Here is a 21,605-nt window from a genome sequence, read left to right as displayed (position 1 = left end):
TGGATAAGAAAAAAAAATGTGGCATTTATACACCATGGAGTATTACGCAGCACTAAAAAATGACAAAATCATAGAATTTGCAGGGAAATGGATGGCACTAGAGCAGATTATGCTTAGTGAAGCTAGCCAATCCCTAAAAAACAAATACCAAATGTCTTCTTTGATATAATGAGAGCAACTAAGAACAGAGCAGGGAGGAAGAGCAGGAAGAAAAGATTAACATTAAACAGATACATGAGGTGGGATGGAAAGGGAGAGAAAAGGGAAATTGCATGGTAATGGAGGGAGACCCTCATTGTTATACAAAATTACATATAAGAGGTTGTGAGGGGAATGGGAAAATAAACAAGGAGAGATATGAATTACAGTGGATGGGGTAGAGAGAGAAGATGGGAGGGGAGGGAGGGGGGATGGTAGAGGATAGTAAAGGTAGCAGAATACAACAGTTACTAATAGGGCATTATGTAAAAATGTGGATGTGTAACCGATGTGATTCTGCAATCTGTATTTGGGGTAAAATTGGGAGTTCATAACCAACTTGAATCTAATGTATGAAATATGATATGTCAAGAGCTTTATAATGTTTTGAACAACCAATAAAAAAATAAAAAAAATAAAAAAATAAAAATAAAAATAAAAAAAGAAGCTTTTTGGTTTGAATCCATCCCATTTATGGGATTCTTGATTTTATTTCTTAAACTTTAGGAGTCTTGTAAAGGAATTCAGGGCCTAATCTGACATGATGAAGACTTGGGACTACTTTTTCCTCTATTAGGCACAGGGTCTCTGGTCTAATTCCTAGGTCCTTGATCCACTTTGAGTTGAGTATTGTACGTGGTGAGAGAGAGAGATTTATTTTCATTTGGCTGCATATAGATTTCCAGTTCTCCTAGCACCATATGTTGAAGAGGCTATCATTTCTCCAATGCATGTTTTTGGCTCCTTTGTCTAGTATGAGATAAATGTATTTATGTGGGTTTGTCTCTGTGCCTTCTATTCTGTACCATTGGTCTACATGTCTAGATTGGTGCCAATACCATGCCATTTTTGTTACTGTAGGTTTGTAGAATAGTTTAAGTTCTGGTGTTGTGATGCCTCCTGCTTCACTCTTCTTGCTAAGGATTGCTTTGGATATTGTGGGTCTCTTATTTTTCCAAATGAATTTCATGATTGCCTTTTATATTTCTATAAGGAATGATGTTGGTATTTTAATTGGAATCACATTGAATCTGTATAGCACTTTGGAAAGTATGGCCATTTTAACAACATTAATTTTGCCTATCCAAGAGCATGGGAGATCTTTCCATCTTCTAAGATCTTCTTCAATTTCTTTCTTTAGTGTTCTGTAATTTTCATTGTAGAGGTCTTTCACTTCTTTTGTTAAGTTGATTTCCAACTTTTCTTTTATGCTATGATGAATGGGGTAGTTTTCCTAATTTCTCTTTCAGAGGATTCATCACTGATATATAGAAATGCATTTGGTTTATGGGTATTAATTTTATATCCTGCTATTTTACTGAATTCGTTTATTAATTCTAGATGTTTTCTGGTAGAGTTTCTTGGATCCTCAAGTATAGAATTTTGTTATCATCAAATAATGATGGTTTGAGTTCTTCTTTTCCTATTTGTAGCCCTTTAATTTCTTTCATCTTTCTAATTGCTCTGGCTAGAGTTTCAAGGACTATGTTGAATAAAAGTGGTAAAAGAGGGTATCTCTGTCTTGTTCTAGTTTTTAAAGGGAAAGCTTCCATTTTTTTTGCATGTAAAATGATATTGGCCTTAAGTTTAGCACAGATACCTTTTACAATGTTGAGGTATATTCCTACTATTTCTAGTTTTTCTAATGTTTTGAACAGATGGGGTGCTGTATTTTGTCAATGCTTTCTCTGCATCAATTGATACAATCATATTATTATTCTTATCTTTAGTCTATTGATGTAATGAATTGTATTTATTGATTTCCTTATGTTGAACTAACCTTGCATCCCTGGAGTGAACCTCACTTGATCGTGGTGCCAAACTATTAGTATGTTCACAGTAAATGAATGATATATATTGAGGCATTATTGTTTGACTCTGAACATTATCCAGATTTTCTTGGCTTTTATTGAATTTTCTTTTTTTGTGTCCCAGAGTTGTATCAGGAAATGACATTACACAATCATCATGTCTCCTTAGTTTCCTCTTAGCTCTGACAATTTTCTCAGAATTCCCTTGTTTTTGATCGCATTAACAGACTTGAGGAATGCTGGTCAAGATTTGTGTAGAATGGGCCTCAATTGGGGCATATTGATTTTTTCATCATGTTTAAACTGGGTTAATGGATGTTGGGAAGAACACCACAGAAGTCCTCATTATGCCATATGAAGGTACATGTAATGGGCATTATTTATCACTATTGATTTAACATTGACAATCTTGTTTGAATTGGTATTAGCCATGTTTCCCCACAGTAAAGCTGTGCCTTCTCCCCTGTTCCTTCTTGTGCTCTTTAAAGGAAGTCACTAAGCTCAGCCCACCCCAGAAGAATGGGGAATTGTGCCTCACTTTCTTCAGAAGGAAGTCTCTATTCAAGATGTGAACAGGAGGTTTATCTAGTCTAATTTATTTTGTCACTTCTCTCTATTTGTATGGGCCCTTGGTTATTTATTTTATGCTCTAGGTTTCATCTAATGTTATATGATGTGGTTTGTTTCTCAAAGTGTTTCAGCTTTGACTACAGGTACTCTTTCAGCTGACCCCAGTGTCCCTATGAAATGCTCTCAGCTCCATGGACTTTTGTTGTTGTTGTTGTTGTTGATGTTTGTATCTGTTTGTTTGTCTTTGATATGTCTATACTTTCTGCTGCTATAAGATGCTGCAGTAAAAAAAGGGATTATATATTTTTAAAAAACAACAATATCTTAAATGCCTTAGTAGTTTGGAGTACTTTATGATTGTCAGGACATCATCAAGTGAACTTTCTTCAATTTAATCCAGATAGATGATACCTGGAGCTCAAGCCATACATTGTGATCACAGAGCTAATTATAGCAACCACCATAAAGAATATAGATAGAGATTACAGATATTAATAACTTTGTGTTTCATTCAAGTGAGAGTGCAATAAAGAAATGGGATTGATGGAGGATGAACACTCCAAGTCATGCTTTGCTTATGGAGAGATACTAATAATTTAGATTTTTTTCCTAAGAAAATATGCCATTAAGTAATGTAATTGATAGGAGGTTTTAAAACTTTTACTTCTCTTCTAGACTAATATGATTGTTTCTACTAAACTAATACTCAAAAGTACATGTGCTAAGAACAAAAAGCAAACCCCAAAACCAAAACAAAAACCCAAAGGTCAAATGTTTTTGCTGATATTTGGAAGCTAAACCACAATAAACATGGTAGGACGAGAAAAAGAGAAGTTCAATAGATTAGACAAAGGGGAAGAAAGGGAAGTTGGGCAGGAAAGACAGTAGAATAAATCTAACGTAATTTTCCCATGTGCATGTATGGAAATATGTAAAAGGAAAGATTTTAGAGCCAAAGAAGTGTGTCTCATTTCATATTTCCCTATAATTTGTTTTTGAGGATTTATATTTTCAATCAAACACATTCATTTGGAAGTAAAAGTTCTATAGAGAGAGGAAAAGAATGAATTGATTCCTTCAAACAAAAGTAATAAAATTAAATTACCCTGGCAATATTATAAGCATAGCAATTTCAAGTGATATATCTGAATATATACCGTATCATATAAAGTTATGTAAAGAAAGATCAGTTGAAATATTATGAAAATATTTCCAATTACTTTCTAAAATAAAATGTGAGACAATAGTGAAGTGAAAAATTTATATAATCCAAATCAAAGAACATATATGAAATATTTTCCATTTTATTATCACTTGAACACTTACTTCTTCTACAATCAAATGTATTTTCAGTTTCCCACATGGTATTATTCTGTCATTTCACATGTGAGATCATGTGAAATAACCAATTTTTCTGCAATTTTTTAAATGACATTATCTCTAAATCTTTAATTCCATTTCACCTTTAATTTTCCTGTGTTTTTTCCTATAAAATTATTTTGAATGGCAGAAAGGATATCTTTCATATATATGAGGCTTGTTTCTCACAACACTTGCTTGAGAAAGCAGTGCGAGAGTTTGAAGGTGACTATTTCCCAAAGAGAATAAAACTAATCTTTGTGAGCACATTTTCCCCCAGTTTAGGACCACCCTCTCTCCCTCCCCCTTCTTTTCTTCCTTTTTATATCATATGCATACATATTTACTGAGCACTTACTATGGGCTGAATATTATGATGGTCACACACCTTATACCCCAAATGTTTAGCACCAGATAAAATAGATTACAAATCACCACAGACATAGCCAATCATTGAGTTGAGTATTAATTACCTGGGATAAGATGCTGCTGCACAAATACCTCATGTAAAATCTTTCTCTTGTCTGTGTTGCCTTGTTTAGTTTCTGATTATTGTTGCCTATTTTTAAGTATTTTATTATCTTTCATGAAGCTCTACTGTTAAAGGAACTACTTTGTTCTGCTGAACTCAAAGGATATTGTTGAGTATGAAATGCTCTGTCCCCCCCCCATCCCCCCCAGGTGGATCTAAAATGTACCCTCTGTTTCAGCTGGAACTGTTTTTAATTAAATTTATTTAACCCATGCACTTATTTATGGGTTGCCATGCTATGTTTTTATAGATGTATGTATTCTATAATGTTCCAATCAAAGCAAACACACCTGTCTAAACTTTTTTTTTTCATTTCTTTATAGGGAGACTTAAAACTCCTTTTATTTTATCTTTTTGAAGTGCACAATACATTATTGTTAGCTATATTCCAAGACTATGTAATAGCACCTCAGAACTTCTTGTTCCTATCAAACTCTAACTTGGTACCCATTGATGAACGTCTTCCTATCTTTCACTCCTTTCTACACTTCTCTGTCTCTGGCAGCAAGTATACCACTCTCAACTGCCATGGGATCAAATTTTTTAGAGTCTGTTTATAAGTGAGATCATGTGACTTGCCTTTCTATACTTAGGTCATTTAATTTAATATGATCTCCAATTCTAACTATATTGCCCCAAATGACAGGATTTCATCTTTTTCTATGACTCAGTAGTACTCCGTTGTGTATATGTGATACTTTTTCTTTCTTCATCAGATAGATGGGTTTTTTTTTGTCTATCCCAAGATGATATCAGGTACCATCTTATGAAGTCAGATCAGGGACTATTTTCAGTCATAGCATCATGGAGTTTGCATAACACGTTTCCCCAAGGTAGTGGACTCAGTACTCAGACAGTTAATTACCTTCATTTCATTTTTCTCTCCTTCTACCTCCTTAGGAGAATTTTCTGTATCTCTTAAGCAAGATTCCAAATTCAGACCAATCATTTTCGTGGGTGTTCTTAGTGAAGGAATTTCTAAGAAGTGGCTTTCTGGTGAAACTCAGATTACCATTGTCTATTCTATCATATATCTGATTTATAAGATTAAAAATGTTTTCCCCATATCTCTATTTTGGTCCAGAAAGATAACAGTAAGTCTAATTTGGACCAGAATCTACAAAATGAAACCAAACATGCAGATCTCTTAATTTAAAATTGCACTGTCCCTAGAAATCAAAGTCGGAAATGGGAACGTGGCCTCTCTCCAGCTCAAGACTTCCAATGGAAACCCAAGAGGCTTTGGAAAGAGCAATTTTCTGATCCAGCCCAGACACAGATTGAATTTATGATTTTAGATTGGATAACCTTTGGATAACCTTTCTCTGTACTCTCCATTGTTCTCATTCTAAAGTGAATGACACAGTTTAAGGAAATGCATTAAAGTGCTTTTTTTTTTTTTTTATTTCTGGCAGACAGTGAGGTCCTTGTTTTAGAAACCATAACCCTGGATGTACAATTTAAATTGTTTGACACAGTGTTATGCAGAAGAGTAATGTTATATAGCTAAAAGGAAGCAATGTGTTTTTTTTCTCTTCATGACTAAAACATGAAAGGAAGACTAAACTTCCACATTTGGGATTTTCAAATTCTCATAGAGAATTTATTACTCTCGTAGAGAGTAATAAAGAAATTAGATATTCTCCAATTGAGATGTTTACATATTTAATTAGAAAATATTAAATACAGTTACATTCCTATACTATTCTCAGTGGTGGGAAAGCCAAATTTCATCAGAAGAAAACTAAAAATAAAAACAATTCCTTAAAGTGATGAGAATTTAGATATTAGACCTTTCGAATTTATGTATTTTTATTCTAAATTAAAATTGCAATATTATGCAACATACATTTTTTGAACTTCAAAACATGCTTTTCTCCCACTTTTGATTACTATGTCTCTTAATACTTTTGTTACTCTTGCCATTTTTAGGAGATAGTCAACTTCAACTGTCGAAAACTGGTGGCTACCATGCCTCTTTTTGCCAATGCGGATCCTAATTTCGTGACTGCCATGCTGAGCAAGTTGAGATTTGAAGTGTTTCAACCAGGAGATTATATCATACGAGAAGGCGCCGTGGGTAAAAAAATGTATTTCATTCAACATGGTGTCGCTGGTGTCATCACAAAATCCAGTAAAGAAATGAAGCTGACAGATGGCTCTTACTTCGGAGGTTAGTAAAACACAAAATATAACTAAGATGAAATTTTAGTAGTCGAAGACCCATGTCTTGTCCAGAATTTTGGACATGTAATAATGATAGTATGTGGAATTTGAATATGAACTTGTAACTGAATTCTGACAAAAGTTGCTACAATGTTCTCATATTTCGAGAGCACAAGTTCAATGCATGTGCATTTACTACCACATTGGTTGGGTTATTGTTTCTTTCTTTCTTTTCTTTTTTCTTTTTTCCTTTTTTTTTTTTTGCTGTAACTAAATAATAGTTGCTTAAGCCAGATTAAAAGTATAATTTTCTGTCATTCCAAGGTTCACAAAGAGTTGGAGCTCTCTCTACAAGAGTTTTCAGGAACCTAGATTCCATTTATTTTATCAGTCTGTCACACACTAGAGTGTTTCTTTTTTAATTTTCTTTCTTCTTGCCCACATGGGAAGAACTGATTTTTTTTCTACCATATTTTGACATGTTACCCATGGGATGGTGCAGAGAGAACAGAAGAAAGGAAAAGCTAGTAGTTGATCTTTAGATATGTGCCCCCAAATTGCCATTTTTTATGATTCTCATAAGCAGTATGAAGTGACCTTCTTTTTCTCTTCTGATTAATTTTGTCTTAAAGTGTACTTGGTCTGACATGAGAGTAGCTACCCCTAACAATCAGAGAAATTCAAATCAAAAACTACATTGAGATTTCATCTCACTTAAGTTAGAGCAGGCAATCATCAAGAATACAAATAATAGTAAACGCTGGCAAGAATCCGAGGGAAAAAGTACACTCATACATTTCTGTAGGACTAGAAATTAGTCTAAACACTCTGGAAAGCAGAATGGATATTCTTCAAAAGACTAGGAATGGAATCACCAGCTTATCCCACTCTTCTGTATTTATCAAAAAGAACTAAAATCCGAATGTAGTGAGTGATACAGCCACATCAATGTTTATAGTAGCACCATTCATAATAGTCAAGTTATGGAACCTGTTAAAGTGTCCATAAAGAGATAACTAGATTAAGAAAATATGATGGACCTTTATTTTATTTTTTTATATGTGGTGCTAAGAATTTAACCCAGTGTCTCACATATGCTAGACAAGCACTCTATCACTGAGCCACAACCACAGCCCTTACTTTAGTTTTTATACAATATTTCTTTAGAAAATCTGAAAGAACTGGACTTTGGTTCATTTTTTTCTTTTCTTTTTTGAAATTTATTGATCTCTGCTTCAACTTTTATTATATCCTTATTCTTCTGGCTTTAGGCTTAAATTGCTCCTATTTTCCTATTTGCTAATGTGGAAGCTTAGACTATTAATTTTACATATTTCTTTCACTTTAAAGTATATATTAATGCTCTATAATATACTTTTATCTCTAAGCACTGCTTTTAATGCCTTCCATAAATTTGATGTCATATTTTATTTTCTTTGTTTCAAATTATTAGAAAAATATCTATTGAGATTTCTTTCTTCATGCATATTCTATTCAACCTGTTTTAAATTTGGAAATTTCCAAGCTGTGTTCTATTAATAATTCTTAAATTCATCCATTGTGACATAATAATTTACATTACATGATTGCTAATATTTTATATTTGCTAATGTGTGTTCTGAGGTTCTGAATTTTGAGAAGTGTACATATGCTGCTATTTTTACTTATTCAACTTAACTCACTTCAGTGAGATTTTCTGTTGAATATTTTGTTTCTATTCGTGGCTTTTGGCCTCACTCATATTTTACTCTACTGACATGAGATTGCTCTTAGTGGACTCCAGGGTACTGGAAGCATGAGTCTTCATTCAGTAGTTTATGCAAAAAAATAGGTCTGCACTGCTTCTAATGCTTTTCCAAAGTCAGTTATTATTTGTTTGATTAAAATACCTAAGAAGATAATGTGAAGTAGTTGGAGTGTAATAATAACATATACTCATTTATCATATTATACAGTTTGAAATTTACTAGCTTTTGTTATCCATGATGTCTTGAAATCAGTAGGGTCAGTTTTTTTTTATTTACTAGTTTTGACTTTGCTTTAAGTCGAGCATGGCAAGTCCATATTACTGTTAAACACAAGAATCAGGGATTCAGTAAGGAGTATGCTTTATACTCTTCTAAAATGTCTGAATAAATAAACATAATCAGCGAATAGAAAATTAAACTGTAACTTAATGGAGAGGAACATAGTGACATGAGGAATCTTATATTCAAAGAAAGATCAAAATCAGTTTGTATTCCATACCTATCTTGTTTCTGTAATGATACAGAAATGTCTTTTTACATGGATATTTTTAACCCCATATAGTTTCTTTCTTTTAGAGGAGATTCATGCATCACCTCATTCAGTACTCTCACCAACAAGCTCCCAAATAATGCTTTGAAGAGTGGGGTGCAAGAAAATGAGCATAGAATAAGAGTGTAATAAATATTAAGCAGAGTCACAATCACAGGGACACAGCAATAAGCAAGAGGAACCACCTTCCCACAGTTGTGGAATTTACATTTTTAGTCAGCGTTTGTGTTTTAGAAAAAAAAAACAATTTAACAAAGAAACCCACTAATTACTGGAAATATTAAGCCACATTATTGAATGGTGAAAAGTGCTCTATATAAATTGAAGCAGGGGACAGGATAAGGAGTGCCCCCCACCTTCTCCAGCCATATTGAAATTAGAGGGCAGGGATGAGGAGCACCTGAGAATCCCAGACCTCCACATGAATGATGGAGACTGGAAGCAAGGATCTAATAAGATTTGTTCTCATATCTCAAGTCAGAGGAATACTGAGGCAGTGAGTGTTGGGTGCTAAAGGAGTGATAATCTTGATGGGGGTGAAAGGAGATTCTGATGTACTGATGATATTGGACTTTTTTCCATGAACAGCCGTGTGGCCCCCTTGGCTTGAGGTACGTGATTGATGCATTCCTTACAATGCTTTCTAGACACCTTCTCCACTCCTCCTATGAGGTAAATTGTATAACTTTATAATCTCCCTTTACAACTGAGGAAAACAAAGCTCAGAGTAGATAAACAACCTGGCCATGTACTGTAAAAGAAACAAAGCCAGATTTCAAATTCAGTTGTGAATTTCAACTTCAAATTCTTCTATGTTCTTCCCATGGTACCTCTAGAGAGGGGCACAATTATCCTGTAGAATGTAAAGTTCACACATTTGCAAAATCTTAGCTCTCCTTCAAAACTCTCCTTAGCCCTTTTCATCTGTATTTGCTAAACCCTTTTGTAATCTCCTGCTATGCTCCGCTTGGCCCACCCATTAAAGTAATCATATAGCTAATATATCATCCCTTGAATAAATAAAAGCATTAATACACAAAGAAAAGTTGGTGTATTCCTGTTATGATATATTTCATTCTTTTTAATAATGCTATTGCTCACTCACCTCTTAACTGCATGTGTCTTTCCAAACCAGTGTTCTAAATGATTCAGTCTCTTAACTCTTTTAACCTGTTTAATAAAACAAACAAATCAACAACAACAACAGAAAGAAACTGTGGCTTGGTAATGTAAAAAAATCCTATCAGAAGGAAAGTGTTTCCTGTGGATGCTATTAAATACTGTTTAATAATGCCCAACGTTTTGTTAGTTTGAGGGAACTCCTAAATAATTTACATAGATAATGTATATATTTAGGATTTCTTATGCCTAAAATGCATCTGACCAGTTTAGAATCATCTGACTGTTTAAATTTACAAAAACAGATCTGAAAACCATAGGCAATCCATGTCTTGGTGATTTTTCATCACCTGTAAGAGGACTAAAGCATCTGCCAGTCTGTACTTTGCAGATTATTCCAACTCTAGTAATTGGCATATATTTAAAAACTAATACTAGTTTTCTAGAAGGTGTGGGGAAATCTGTTGATGGTGAATTCGCAATTTGATTAACTCAATATTGCCACTATTTTTATGAGGAGAAGGCAGTAACAGAGAAAACGGTGAAATTTCTCATAGATTATCTTCCTTCCTTCCTTCCTTCCTTCCTTCCTTCCTTCCTTCCTTCTTTTTCTTTCTCTCTCTCTCCTCCTCCACCTTCTCCTCCTCCTCTTCCTCATCCTGATTTTTTAGTTCCTTAAATGTTATTCTTTTAAACCAGTCTGAATAAAATGATTGTTTCAGTGCTAATGAGACAACCATGTCAGGCCTTTCTGAAGGCTGTGACTCACTGAGAAATGCCAAATTACATACAACCACAGGAAAAAGCTTTGCTAAGCCATCAGGTGAAAGAGATTTCTATATCTTTTTCTTTTTTCTCATTTTTTATTATATGATTAGCCATGCATTTCTATATGTTCTTTTAAAAAAAATTTAATTTGTTTTAATTGGTTATACATGGGAGTATAATGCACTTTGATACATCATATATAATGGAGCATAATTTCTTATTCTTCTGGTTGTATATGATGTAGAATACTCTCACTTCACAGCTCTATGAATTTATAAAGTCAGTTATAAATGACATAGTAAAAGATAAAGTCCAAATGTCTGGTATACTTATGAAAATCAAGACTAACATAATGAAGAAATTTTATTTTGAAGACATAATGCTTTTCTTTAATAAAGTGATAGAAAAAGAGGAGAAGGAGAAACCTAAAAAAGTCTACATTATAATTCTAGTTCCTCCTGTCTTCATATGGTTGTTCACAGGAACCACATTTGGAGCTTTTTATAATTAGAGAATAAGGCCAAATTTTAATCCTATTAAAACAAAATCTACATAAGGCAATATACTTTCTAAACTTAATGTGTGATTCTTATTCATGCACATTTTAAAAACTTGTCTCTACAAAGTTCTTAAATTTCAATATCCATTAATAACCGGGAATGATTTTAGTGAAGTGTGAGGTTCTGTTGCAAGATTAAATATGTCTAGGAGGTTATGATTCACTTGAGAACATAACATTATTTTGAATACTTTAAAAACAATCTTTCTTTTTTGAAAACAAATTACTAAATTTTGATTATCAATATTCTTTGATATTCAGATTTTGCTTGAGTTATTGGAATGCTAACTTGTATGATTAGAAGTTTTACATGTTGTTGAAGGAATTTTCATAATAAAAATAGATGAAAGATTTCATCCCATAATATTTGTATGCATAGTGCAGGAGGTGGAAGTGAAAGGGTCTTTCAATTAAGCATAATTGAAGGAAAAACTATTTAAAAACTATCTAAGAGGAATCAACATCTTGGAATGATGTCTTTGTAAAAGTTTCTCCTTAGAGTAAATCTGCATTGGTGACTTGGGTGTAGTCAATGCTCCCTCACTTAAAGCTCCTAGGTTCCCATTTTATACCTGTTTCCAAGGTATTCTGGTGGGGAGGCCCCAGCACCAATCTCACTGTGATTTCCTCTGCAGCAATTCTTCTTTTCAGAAAAGTTTCTGAATTGTGTGCCTCGCCTTCTATCTGAAGAATAATGTCTAAAACTTTACACAAAATCTTCAAAACTCTGTATAACCTGGCTAAAGTTACTTTGCTAATCTCAGTTCATTTTAAACCAGCCCCAATACCACCATTTCTTAAACAAGCAAAAATTGCTTTTGTTTTGATTGATCCCCTTGGTTTAAAAAAAAAAAAAAAAATCCCTCTCTACTTCTTTTGGTGTGACACACTATTTCTCATCTTTATAAATATACCATTCAATGTTGTCTTTTTTTTTTTTCTTTCCCAGTCAGGTAAGCAATTCATTCTTCCTGCTTTGGTAGCACTTAATCTATTGTAGAATTGTTACATTATTTATGTGTTAATCTTATGTGTTACCTTAGGATTTTCTTGAGTTTAAACACTGTTCCCCCAACCCCGACATTTAAACAGAAGTCCAAAGCAGAGTTAGGAAAAACTGCATTCTAATTTTGAATTAACCTGATTATATTTCAGAGATCAAATAATGTAGTTCTAGAATATAAAACAATAGAATCTAGAGCAGCGCTCTCCAATAGAACTCCCACATGGTGATAGAAATGAACTGTAATCAACACTGCTAAAGGAAGTAGTCACTAGCCACATGCAGATATTAAACATTTAAAATGTGGCCAGTGCGACTGAAAATCTAGATAGTTTTATTTAATATAATTATTTCATTAAATATTAATAGATACATAAGTTTGGTGCCTATAACATTTGACAAAATCATTTTTGTTGTAATAATCATAGTCTGTTGTAATAATAGAACAAAGACAATTTACGAAGGAATTTTAACTAGCATGGTATAGGTGGGCGTTATTTCTCCCCTGTTCTTCCTGAAAATTTTCCAATCTTTCAAAAATTCATTATTTCATATTAAGCCCCCAATATCCTTGACTTAGTCTGTTTTATGTTGCTATAACAGAAGGCCATAGACTGGGTAATTTATAAGGAACAGAAATTTTATTTCTTATAGTTCTAGTTGTGGAAAAGTCCAATATCAATGTGTTGGTATCTGGAGAAGGCCTTCTTGTTGTGTTGTCATGGCATAAGGCAGAAGAGTAAGAGAACATGTGTGTGTGTGTGTGTGTGTGTGTGTGTGTGTGTGAGAGAGAGAGAGAGAGAGAGAGAGAGAGAGAGAGAAAGAAAAAGAGAGTAAGAAAGAGCCAAACTCCTTTTTATTACAAGTCTACTCTTGCAATAGCTAACACACCCCATGATAAAGACATTGAACAAATTCATGAGGGCTGGGGCTGGGGCTGGGGCTCAGTGTTAGAATGCTTGCCCAGCACATGTGAGGCCCTGGGTTCGATCCTCAGCACCACATAAAAATGAATAAATAAATATTTAAAAAATCATGAGGGCTCTACCCTCCTAATTACTTCTCAACACTGTTGCATTGGGGAGTAAATTTTTAACACATGCACTTTGGGGGACATATTTATACCACAGCAACTGTTAGGAGTGAATCTAATCTCAGAAATTAGGCGAACATGATTGAATCCTTCCTTCCTTCCTTTCTTCCAAAAAAAAAAAAAAAAAAAAAAACCAAACAAACAACAAACAAAAATGCTGAAAATCTTCTTTGTTCCAGGGAGTATTCAATATGTCTGGCAGTGAATAAAATAAAATCCTAATATTAGGCTGTATTATGTCCTATTGGGGAGATGCACAATAAATTTTAAAAATGTATGTATGAAATTATTTTATATAGTAGTGAATCCCATGCAAACATTAGTAAAGCAAGCTAATGAAAGAACCGTGGGGCAGAAACTTTAATTAAAAAAAAGTAGTTAGATATGTGATGATCTGAGGAACAAGAGCAAAATTCATGGGGCAGAAACAGAGGAGGTGGATTCTGGGAACAATGCAATGCCCATTGTGCTAGAGCACAGAGAGAGACTGATAGTTACAGAGTGAGAACTCAGTGTGGAGTCCAGACAGCAGAAAAGGTGGACATGGAGAACATGGTATGTTCATAAGGTGAGATGACCTCTAACCTGGCTCATGTGGGAAGGTGGTGAACTGGCAGTGAGGAGTTTGTAAACTAAATGTTCTTATGGAGTGGGAGATTGGTTGGTGGTAGAGTAGTAAAGTGAGCAGGAAATGTGAGAATTGTTGATCCAAACTTAGTTTGGGAGTGGATTAGATTATTAGTGGTAGTCCTTATTTTTATCTTCAGTTCTATATATTTTTGTTTTCTGTGTTTTGTCTTCAGCCTATATTTAAAAGATATATCACAACCAGGAGACTGTAAGATTCTTATTATACTGGAAACATAGGGATTATTGAAGGTTTGTTTTTATCCTCACCCTTAGCACAGTATCTGACACATCATTTTTATTAAATAAACATTTATGACACTGAATCCAATTTTGGAGTTATCTTTAAAGGAATAGTATCCTATATCATTGTCCATTATCAAACTGTCAATAAATGATATCTATTAATAGTTTTATTTTCAATTTCCAAACATAATAATGTCTACTCCTCTTTATTACTTCTACAAGTTATTGATAGGAGTCACAAATTTGAACCAAATAATTAGACTTAGTACTTTGGTAATACTTTACTTTGTTCTTGCTATGAACAAAAGCCAGTGTTCCCTCTAATTTTATATATAGTACCTCTAATCCTTATGTGATGGTATTTGGATGTGAGACCCTTGGGAGGTAATTAGGTCATGAAGGTGAACTACTCATGAATAGTCAGAGGGCTAGCTAGCTCTTTTTCCACCATGTGAAGGTTAAAAAAAAAAAAATGTAGGCAACCTGAAACCTGCAAGAAAACACTTCCCAGAATGATCTCAAACTTTGACTCCTCTAAGAAATAAATTTCATTTGTTTATAAGTCACCTAGTCTCTGGTAATTTGTTATAGCAGTCTCAATTGATAAAGACAGTGCTAAATAATATAGCAAGATTCCTTTTGACTACTTTTTATTTTAAAAAAAATATTGTTCTTGTTCATTTTCTCTCCAAACTCACTCTTGGCTTTCAGAATCTCGGTACAACTTTGCTGACTAAGATCTTCTTGCCCTACTTTGGAAAATCTGTTCATTCTCTGTCACAGTTGGGTGTGATTAATGAGCTAACATTAGTAAAGTACCTTGAGTTCTTTGGATAAAGTTGTGCAAACTATTATTCTGTTGTAATACTTCTTTAAGGAACATTATCCTATTTCATTGTTATTTGTGGGATCTGGGAAAGAAAGCAAGGAGAAGTGTCTCTGAGAACACACACTTCAATGAAGTATGCAAGTTCAGCATGTAGCAGAAAGAGATGAGGTTCAAAATTTTATTGTGAATATACTCTTGACCTGTCTCACTATTTTAATTCTGTACTACTCACCTAGAGTGAGGTAAGGTGAAATAGGAACTATCTTTCTAAAAGAATAATTATTGTTAACTTTTGAGGCACTGAGTGTACCCTTTGGAAGCAATTAAAATGTATTTTGCTTTCTCAAAGTTACATATATTACTCTGAGAAAGCAAAAAATAACTAACAGACACATACCTGTGAGATTCTGAGCAGTTTATCATTGTGTGACATTTAGTTTAGTGCATTCCTAAGGTCTTTTTTGGTAAGTACCCTAACAAATCTGTTTATGAGCACAGCATGGATCAGGGATCCGCCATGAAAAAGGTTCATTTGGAAGGCAATGGTGTCCTGCGGTTACTTTATGTGCATCCTTGCTGGTGGACAGATGGCTGGTTTCTCACTGTGTCCTCATTTCAACTCTGTCTCTGGATGGATCCTTTCCCATGTGGGCTTACACCTGTGCTAATAGCCGAGACTTTTTATTCAGGACCCAAGTTTTACTTACTCTTAAATGTAGAACCTCCCTTCAAGTCCAAAGATCTATCCAAATAGCTCAAACTAGGCAACCGAACCAAGTGATTGCCCTTGCTAAACTGTGTGCTGCCTGCCATTTAAAAGGCATGAGATGCCTAAGCAGATTTTATTGCTTGATTGTTTCCTCTTCATAATATTGTAAATTAAATTATCAAATTCTATCTTTAGAATCAAAGCTATAAAAGGATTAGGAAGCAGCATGATGGGGCAGTGTCCACAGGACTTAGTCCCACTGCTGCTGCACATAGGATCTAACTGCATGTCTCCATGCACTTTGTGTAAAATCCAAGAGCTCAGGATTATCATCTGTAAAATGAGATTATTAAGATAGACAGCCTCTATATCCCCTTCCAGCTTGACAGTTCTGTTTATTTTAGTAGCTTTCTGAGCATTTAAAATGAATTCTTGCGTGTTCTAAAGTCCCTCTTTTTTTTTAATGTACTAGAAATTAAATCCAGGGTCTAGGTAAGTGTCCTATTGTTGAAGTACGTCCTCCGCCTTTTTAAAATTCTTGTTTTGAGCCAGGGTCTCACTCACTGGCCCAGGCTGGCCTTAAACGTAATGTCCTCCTTGCCTCAGCCTTTGGAGTAGCTGAGATTCAGACATGCAGAGATCCCAGTCTTATTTAAGAAAGGTTGCATTTTGTTTGTAGTATTATTATTATTGAGAATGTTTCCTGGACCAACCACTTAGCATTTTAAAAAGTATCGGAGGCAGGTGATATTTGTGCTGATTTGTGTGCTGATGAATAAAAATTAACTGCAAATCTTTTTTTCATAGATAGTAACAAAAGTAGAAATTATCAGTAGCTGGGCTGTGAAGCCCTGTGAAATGAGGTGAGAAACAGGAGGATATTAGTTAAGGGAATTTGAGTTGCCCTTGGGAAAGTCATGAATCCCTGTTTTCCCATTTGTTAAAAAAAAAAAAGAAAGAAAAAGAAAAACCCAACACAAAAAACTTCAGGATAATAGTAATTACTACCTCATTATGTTTGCTTAGAGGATTAAGTGATTTAATATATCCAAAATGCTTAGGACACTACCTAGCACATAGTCTGTGCTGTGTGTTGAGCCTTAACATAAGAAATAGGCTGGTGTTCCATAAAAGAACAAAGATGTGCAAGACATTACCAAGGAATTATTGATTTTGTGCTCATTTTAAGTGAATCAACACTGAACAATATAATTGTCAATTTCTCCTGACTCTGTGTTAGCCTTAATTCAATAGCAATGAAACTCACTGTAACTCAATGTGTGTATGATGGAAGGTAGGGAAATAAGGATGGAATAAATAAATGTGAAGGTGTTTTTCAAATTAAAGATAACCTAAATCCTGAAAATTCTCTTTACTACACACATATATGCATGCACATACAAAAGAAATAATACTCTAGGATTTCATAAATCCAAATTCTCCACATGACTAGAGTTTAATGCTTCAGGCATTGTACTGGATAATTTTATAAATATTATATAACTCCCACAAGAGGAGTGGAATTTGAAAGTTTTTACCATAAAAATGATAAATATGTAAGTAGATTTGTTTAACTTAATTTAAACATTGAACAATGTGTATATGTATCAAAACATTACACAACACCCAATTAATGAGGACAATTTTCAAGTTTTTAACTTATCAGTTAAAAATAAAATTTAAAAAAGCTACAAAAATATATACCATTTTCACTATCATATGATTAAGTAATTTACAAGGAAAATGGATGAATAGACATACATTTTCCAAAAATTAAATTATTTAGAAACATTTTTTGCAAATTTAGAATTAAGAGGGATCTAATTCATTATCTAATCATCTTGTACAAATGAGCCTGAGAGATGTATGAGCTTAGATATTGGTGGTGACATATCTGTGACTACCATTCAAAGACCACCCTTCTTGAGGTTACAAGTGCATTATTTGCAAGTCATTATCATATGACTCCATAACATTTCAGAAAATAAGGATTCTTTCCACTGAGATGGATCTGTGAAACCCATTACACACATGTTTCTCTAGCCTCTTGCTGAATAATGTAAATTTTCCAACTCTAAGCATACTACAATTGAGTGTGACTATTTTGACTGACCTGTTATACACAGAGACACTTTTTATGGCTGAATTTACTCATTGTGAAGAGGAGAATTAACAGTCAGTTGAACTATAAACAATAAAATAGAGAAAGTTCAGTTATTTTAAATTACATTTTATTACCTATTTTTTTCTGGGTATAATAAGCTTATCAAAATGCTTGAATATTCTTAGCAAACTTAAAATACTAGACATATTTTTTAAAGTATCTTTGTATCTCATGCCATATGTTACAAGAGAAACACATCAAGAACTCATTAATATTTTAATAAGTATGAAATGAATAGTTTCTTTTGCTAAGATTTTATACCCTAAAGAAAAAAAAAAATAGAAGGCTCAAAAGATATGTCTAAATATTTTTTATACTAGCCAGTCATTAACAGCCATTCTCATTAATGCAGTCACATTGGACTGGACATGAATGAGAAAGTTAGTTGAAGTCTAAAATAGACCAGACTCTTTGAAGAGATAGCTTTTGAAATATTAATTGAATTCCTTTTACAATGTATATTCACTTACTTATTGAATACCTATTTATTTGTCTTATTGTAAGGATTTGAAGAAAGCACATTAAAATTTCTTATTTTCTTGAAGTTTGTAATACATTTTTTTTTACAAAGGACTTCTAATGCTTCCTGCCTCAATAAGAGGCTGGAAATATTAGCAAATTCTTCTTAATAACTGAAAGCATTTCTAGATCATAATATGCATGGCTGTGCATTTGTTATTATCACTTAGAGGAGAGAGAGAATAGGCTGTTTGGATTTAAAATTTCTAACAGGTCACATATTAAAGAAAGTAGATAAATATGTAAATGTATCATTGTTATCATTATGAATTGTGTAGTGAGAGAGGAAACAAAGTGATATTTCTATATTTTATCTCTTATCTATGTCTTCTTTTTTCTTCTAGAAAAAAGTTGATTCCCACTTTCTAAGAATCATAGACTTTTTTAAATTATAATTTACTTTACTTTAAAATTTTGACTTCAGTATTAATAGTACTAGGACATTTGAGTTATGACTATAGTTTGGGATTTGGAAGGAGTTCAAACTAAACCATTTGATCATTGTGGAGTCTGTATTATCTGATTTAGATTCCTCTTGGGTTAAGTAAAACACATGGATGAATACCTGACCACTTCCTTGCATTGTGTGACACAGTCTTACCAAGATTCTGACTATAGATGGAGGTCAACATTCTTACCAGAATTAATTGGTTTGAGCTGCAAAATGATCTAGCATAGAAAAGCAGAAAGGAATTACAGGGAGATAAATATATGTTTGATAGATTTCAAAATGATTGTTCATACTCCAGGCAGGTTACCTCATCTGGAAATTTTTAGGCAAGCTAAACAAGGGGACTGCTTATACTTGAGCAACTACATTCTGGAAGTATCATTTTGATCCTATATCTTTTTTTTAACAGAATATATTCTTGTTCAAGGCATCAAAAAAAGAAAAAAAAAGAAATTATAAAATTGATCATAACACCTTTTCACCAAATCTGGACTTTATCCAGTAAAAAATTGTAGTTGTCAAAACATTACTCATTTTATAGTTCCTTATTTTATAGTTGTTTTAAAACTTAAATTTTTGTGTATCCTTAAACAATAAAGAAAGTTAGTTTATAGGATAATGGAGAACTGATGGTGACCATCTAATAAATGTATAAAATAATCATACAATGCTGCCGAACAAACCTTTGGTCCTTTCTGATTTCTGAAGACTCTCTGAATTGTGTTTATTGCAATTACCATGTTTTTATGTGGATGTAGACTTCTACCTTGCAACTTTGGGGGAGGGTCTGGATTATTTTAGGAAACAAAACAAAACTCAACATCCCTGCCATCATTAGGTGGAATATCTTTGAGCCAACCATTTTTGTTTATAAAACTGTGAAAAGAAGACAAACTGGTGATAATTGGTCTTGACTACATTTTTCAGTAACAATCTTGAGATTTTTCTCAGAAACCATAGAAATGAATATGAAGCCAAAATAGAGATATCTTTAAGAACTGAAAGCTGATAGGATTAAATAAAAATGTTTAAATAGACTAAACTTCTAAATGAAATTTATTTTTCTAAAAGAGTCCAGGACCTTAGGAATACCTAAGAATAAACATAATTCCCACTGGCTTCCTAGCAAGAAATCTATAGTGATATAAGAAGAGTGAAAATGAGAAAAAGAGATAGCACTGGGGAATGTGAAGTTTCATTTCTAGCCAGGAGGATAACATTTTCCAAAAGATATTTTGGGTTTAATGCTTAATTCCTTGCATTCACTGTGGGCACTGGCCCCAAGCCAGTTGCTGGGGGTCCTGACAATAGGCAAGGAGTAGACAGGTGGAGCTCCACAGCAAACACAGACCCTCAAGGCTGACTCACTCTGCTGGGTCTGGAGGAATACACAGTAAATCAAATGGAGTTGCCATTAATTTTAGAGGTTTGGACTTGACTTTGCCACACTGGTGGGGAAGTAAGACAAATTTGTGCACATGTTAGTGAGAAATCTGACATATTGATTACAGCTTCAGGAACTTCTGTCTATATTAAACTGATGAGAATAGAATTCTGGAAGAAAAATCTAAGCATGAAAGCAAACATAGAATAAACAATTAAAATAGACATCAACAGTTGTCCACCCATCAATAGTCCTACAACTGTTATGTGCTGAGTGTGCATCATTCTTTTTCACATTCCTGTTTGATTTTTTATAGTACTTATTACTCCAGGCATCTTACTTGTGGTTTTTCATCTCCTTCTCTGGAATGTGAGTTCCACCAGAGTAAGGAACTAGCTTTACACATGCAACACTTGGAAGGGTATCTGCCATGGCTTGGACCATTATGTAAATTTATTGGATGGATGAATGAAGTCACTTTTGAACTGAGTTGTGAAAACTCCATAGTCATGTGCCAAGTAAAATTTGGGACAGAGGTGGCAGGCTGAAGGAGAGCCTGGCCTGTTTCAGAGAAAGAAATGATGCAGAAACCATTCTGCTTTTTTTATGTAGGAAAACAACTTCTTATGATCTAAAATTTCTCCAACTCAATCTAAGTGAAGCAGAACCTTGAACATACATTTGAAAAACTGAGTTTACAGTATCATTTCTTCTCCATTATGGAGTGGAAACTTTTGACATTCTCACTCAGAGTTTAAGGCTGACCCAGATTTTTGTTTTTTTAACTTAAATGGACCTATCATTCTTATGGGACGTAGGAAGGAAGAAAGAACTACTAAGAAGAGATAAAGAAATCTCCGGCCCATATCTCCAAATTAATAACTGTGACACAGACTTAACAATCTGATTCAAAGTATCTCTCTTCTTCTGCAAAGAGAAACTGCCATATGGCCTACATTGTGGTCTTCCCATTTACACAACGATTTAATATGCCTGGTTCATGATGAAATACCAGCTCCCGGCTGGGAAATTAAAGCAGTGTTCAGCTCCTCTCAGCAAGAAGGCTTCAGTTTGATATATTCTGTAAACTGGATTCTGCATTAGCCAAGGGAAAGGATTGACATAGTTAGGAAACACAGTTGGACTTGTTAAAACAAGCGTTTCAGTGCACAGATGCTAAGTCTCTTTGGAGCTATGCTT

At 33.8% G+C, this 21,605-nt stretch overlaps 1 protein-coding gene across 1 annotated transcript in view; it reads left to right on the top strand.

Annotated features, from left to right (window-relative positions):
- The window catches only part of Hcn1 (hyperpolarization activated cyclic nucleotide gated potassium channel 1), a 355,144-nt gene that overhangs the window by 304,975 nt on the left and 28,564 nt on the right, over positions 1-21,605 (top strand). The window contains exon 6 of the mRNA XM_046456309.2: positions 6,403-6,643. Coding sequence (XP_046312265.1) covers positions 6,403-6,643 — 241 coding nt within the window. The remainder of the gene's footprint in view (positions 1-6,402; positions 6,644-21,605) is intronic.

This window comes from Marmota monax, unplaced genomic scaffold, assembly GCF_021218885.2.
Source record: "Marmota monax isolate L192 unplaced genomic scaffold, Marmota_monax_Labrador192_F-V1.1 WCK01_AAM20220418_F8-fsc00037, whole genome shotgun sequence".
Taxonomy (NCBI): Eukaryota; Metazoa; Chordata; class Mammalia; order Rodentia; family Sciuridae; genus Marmota; species Marmota monax.
The sequence above is the reverse complement of the archived record's forward strand: the minus strand, read 5'-3'. Positions and strand labels throughout refer to the sequence as shown.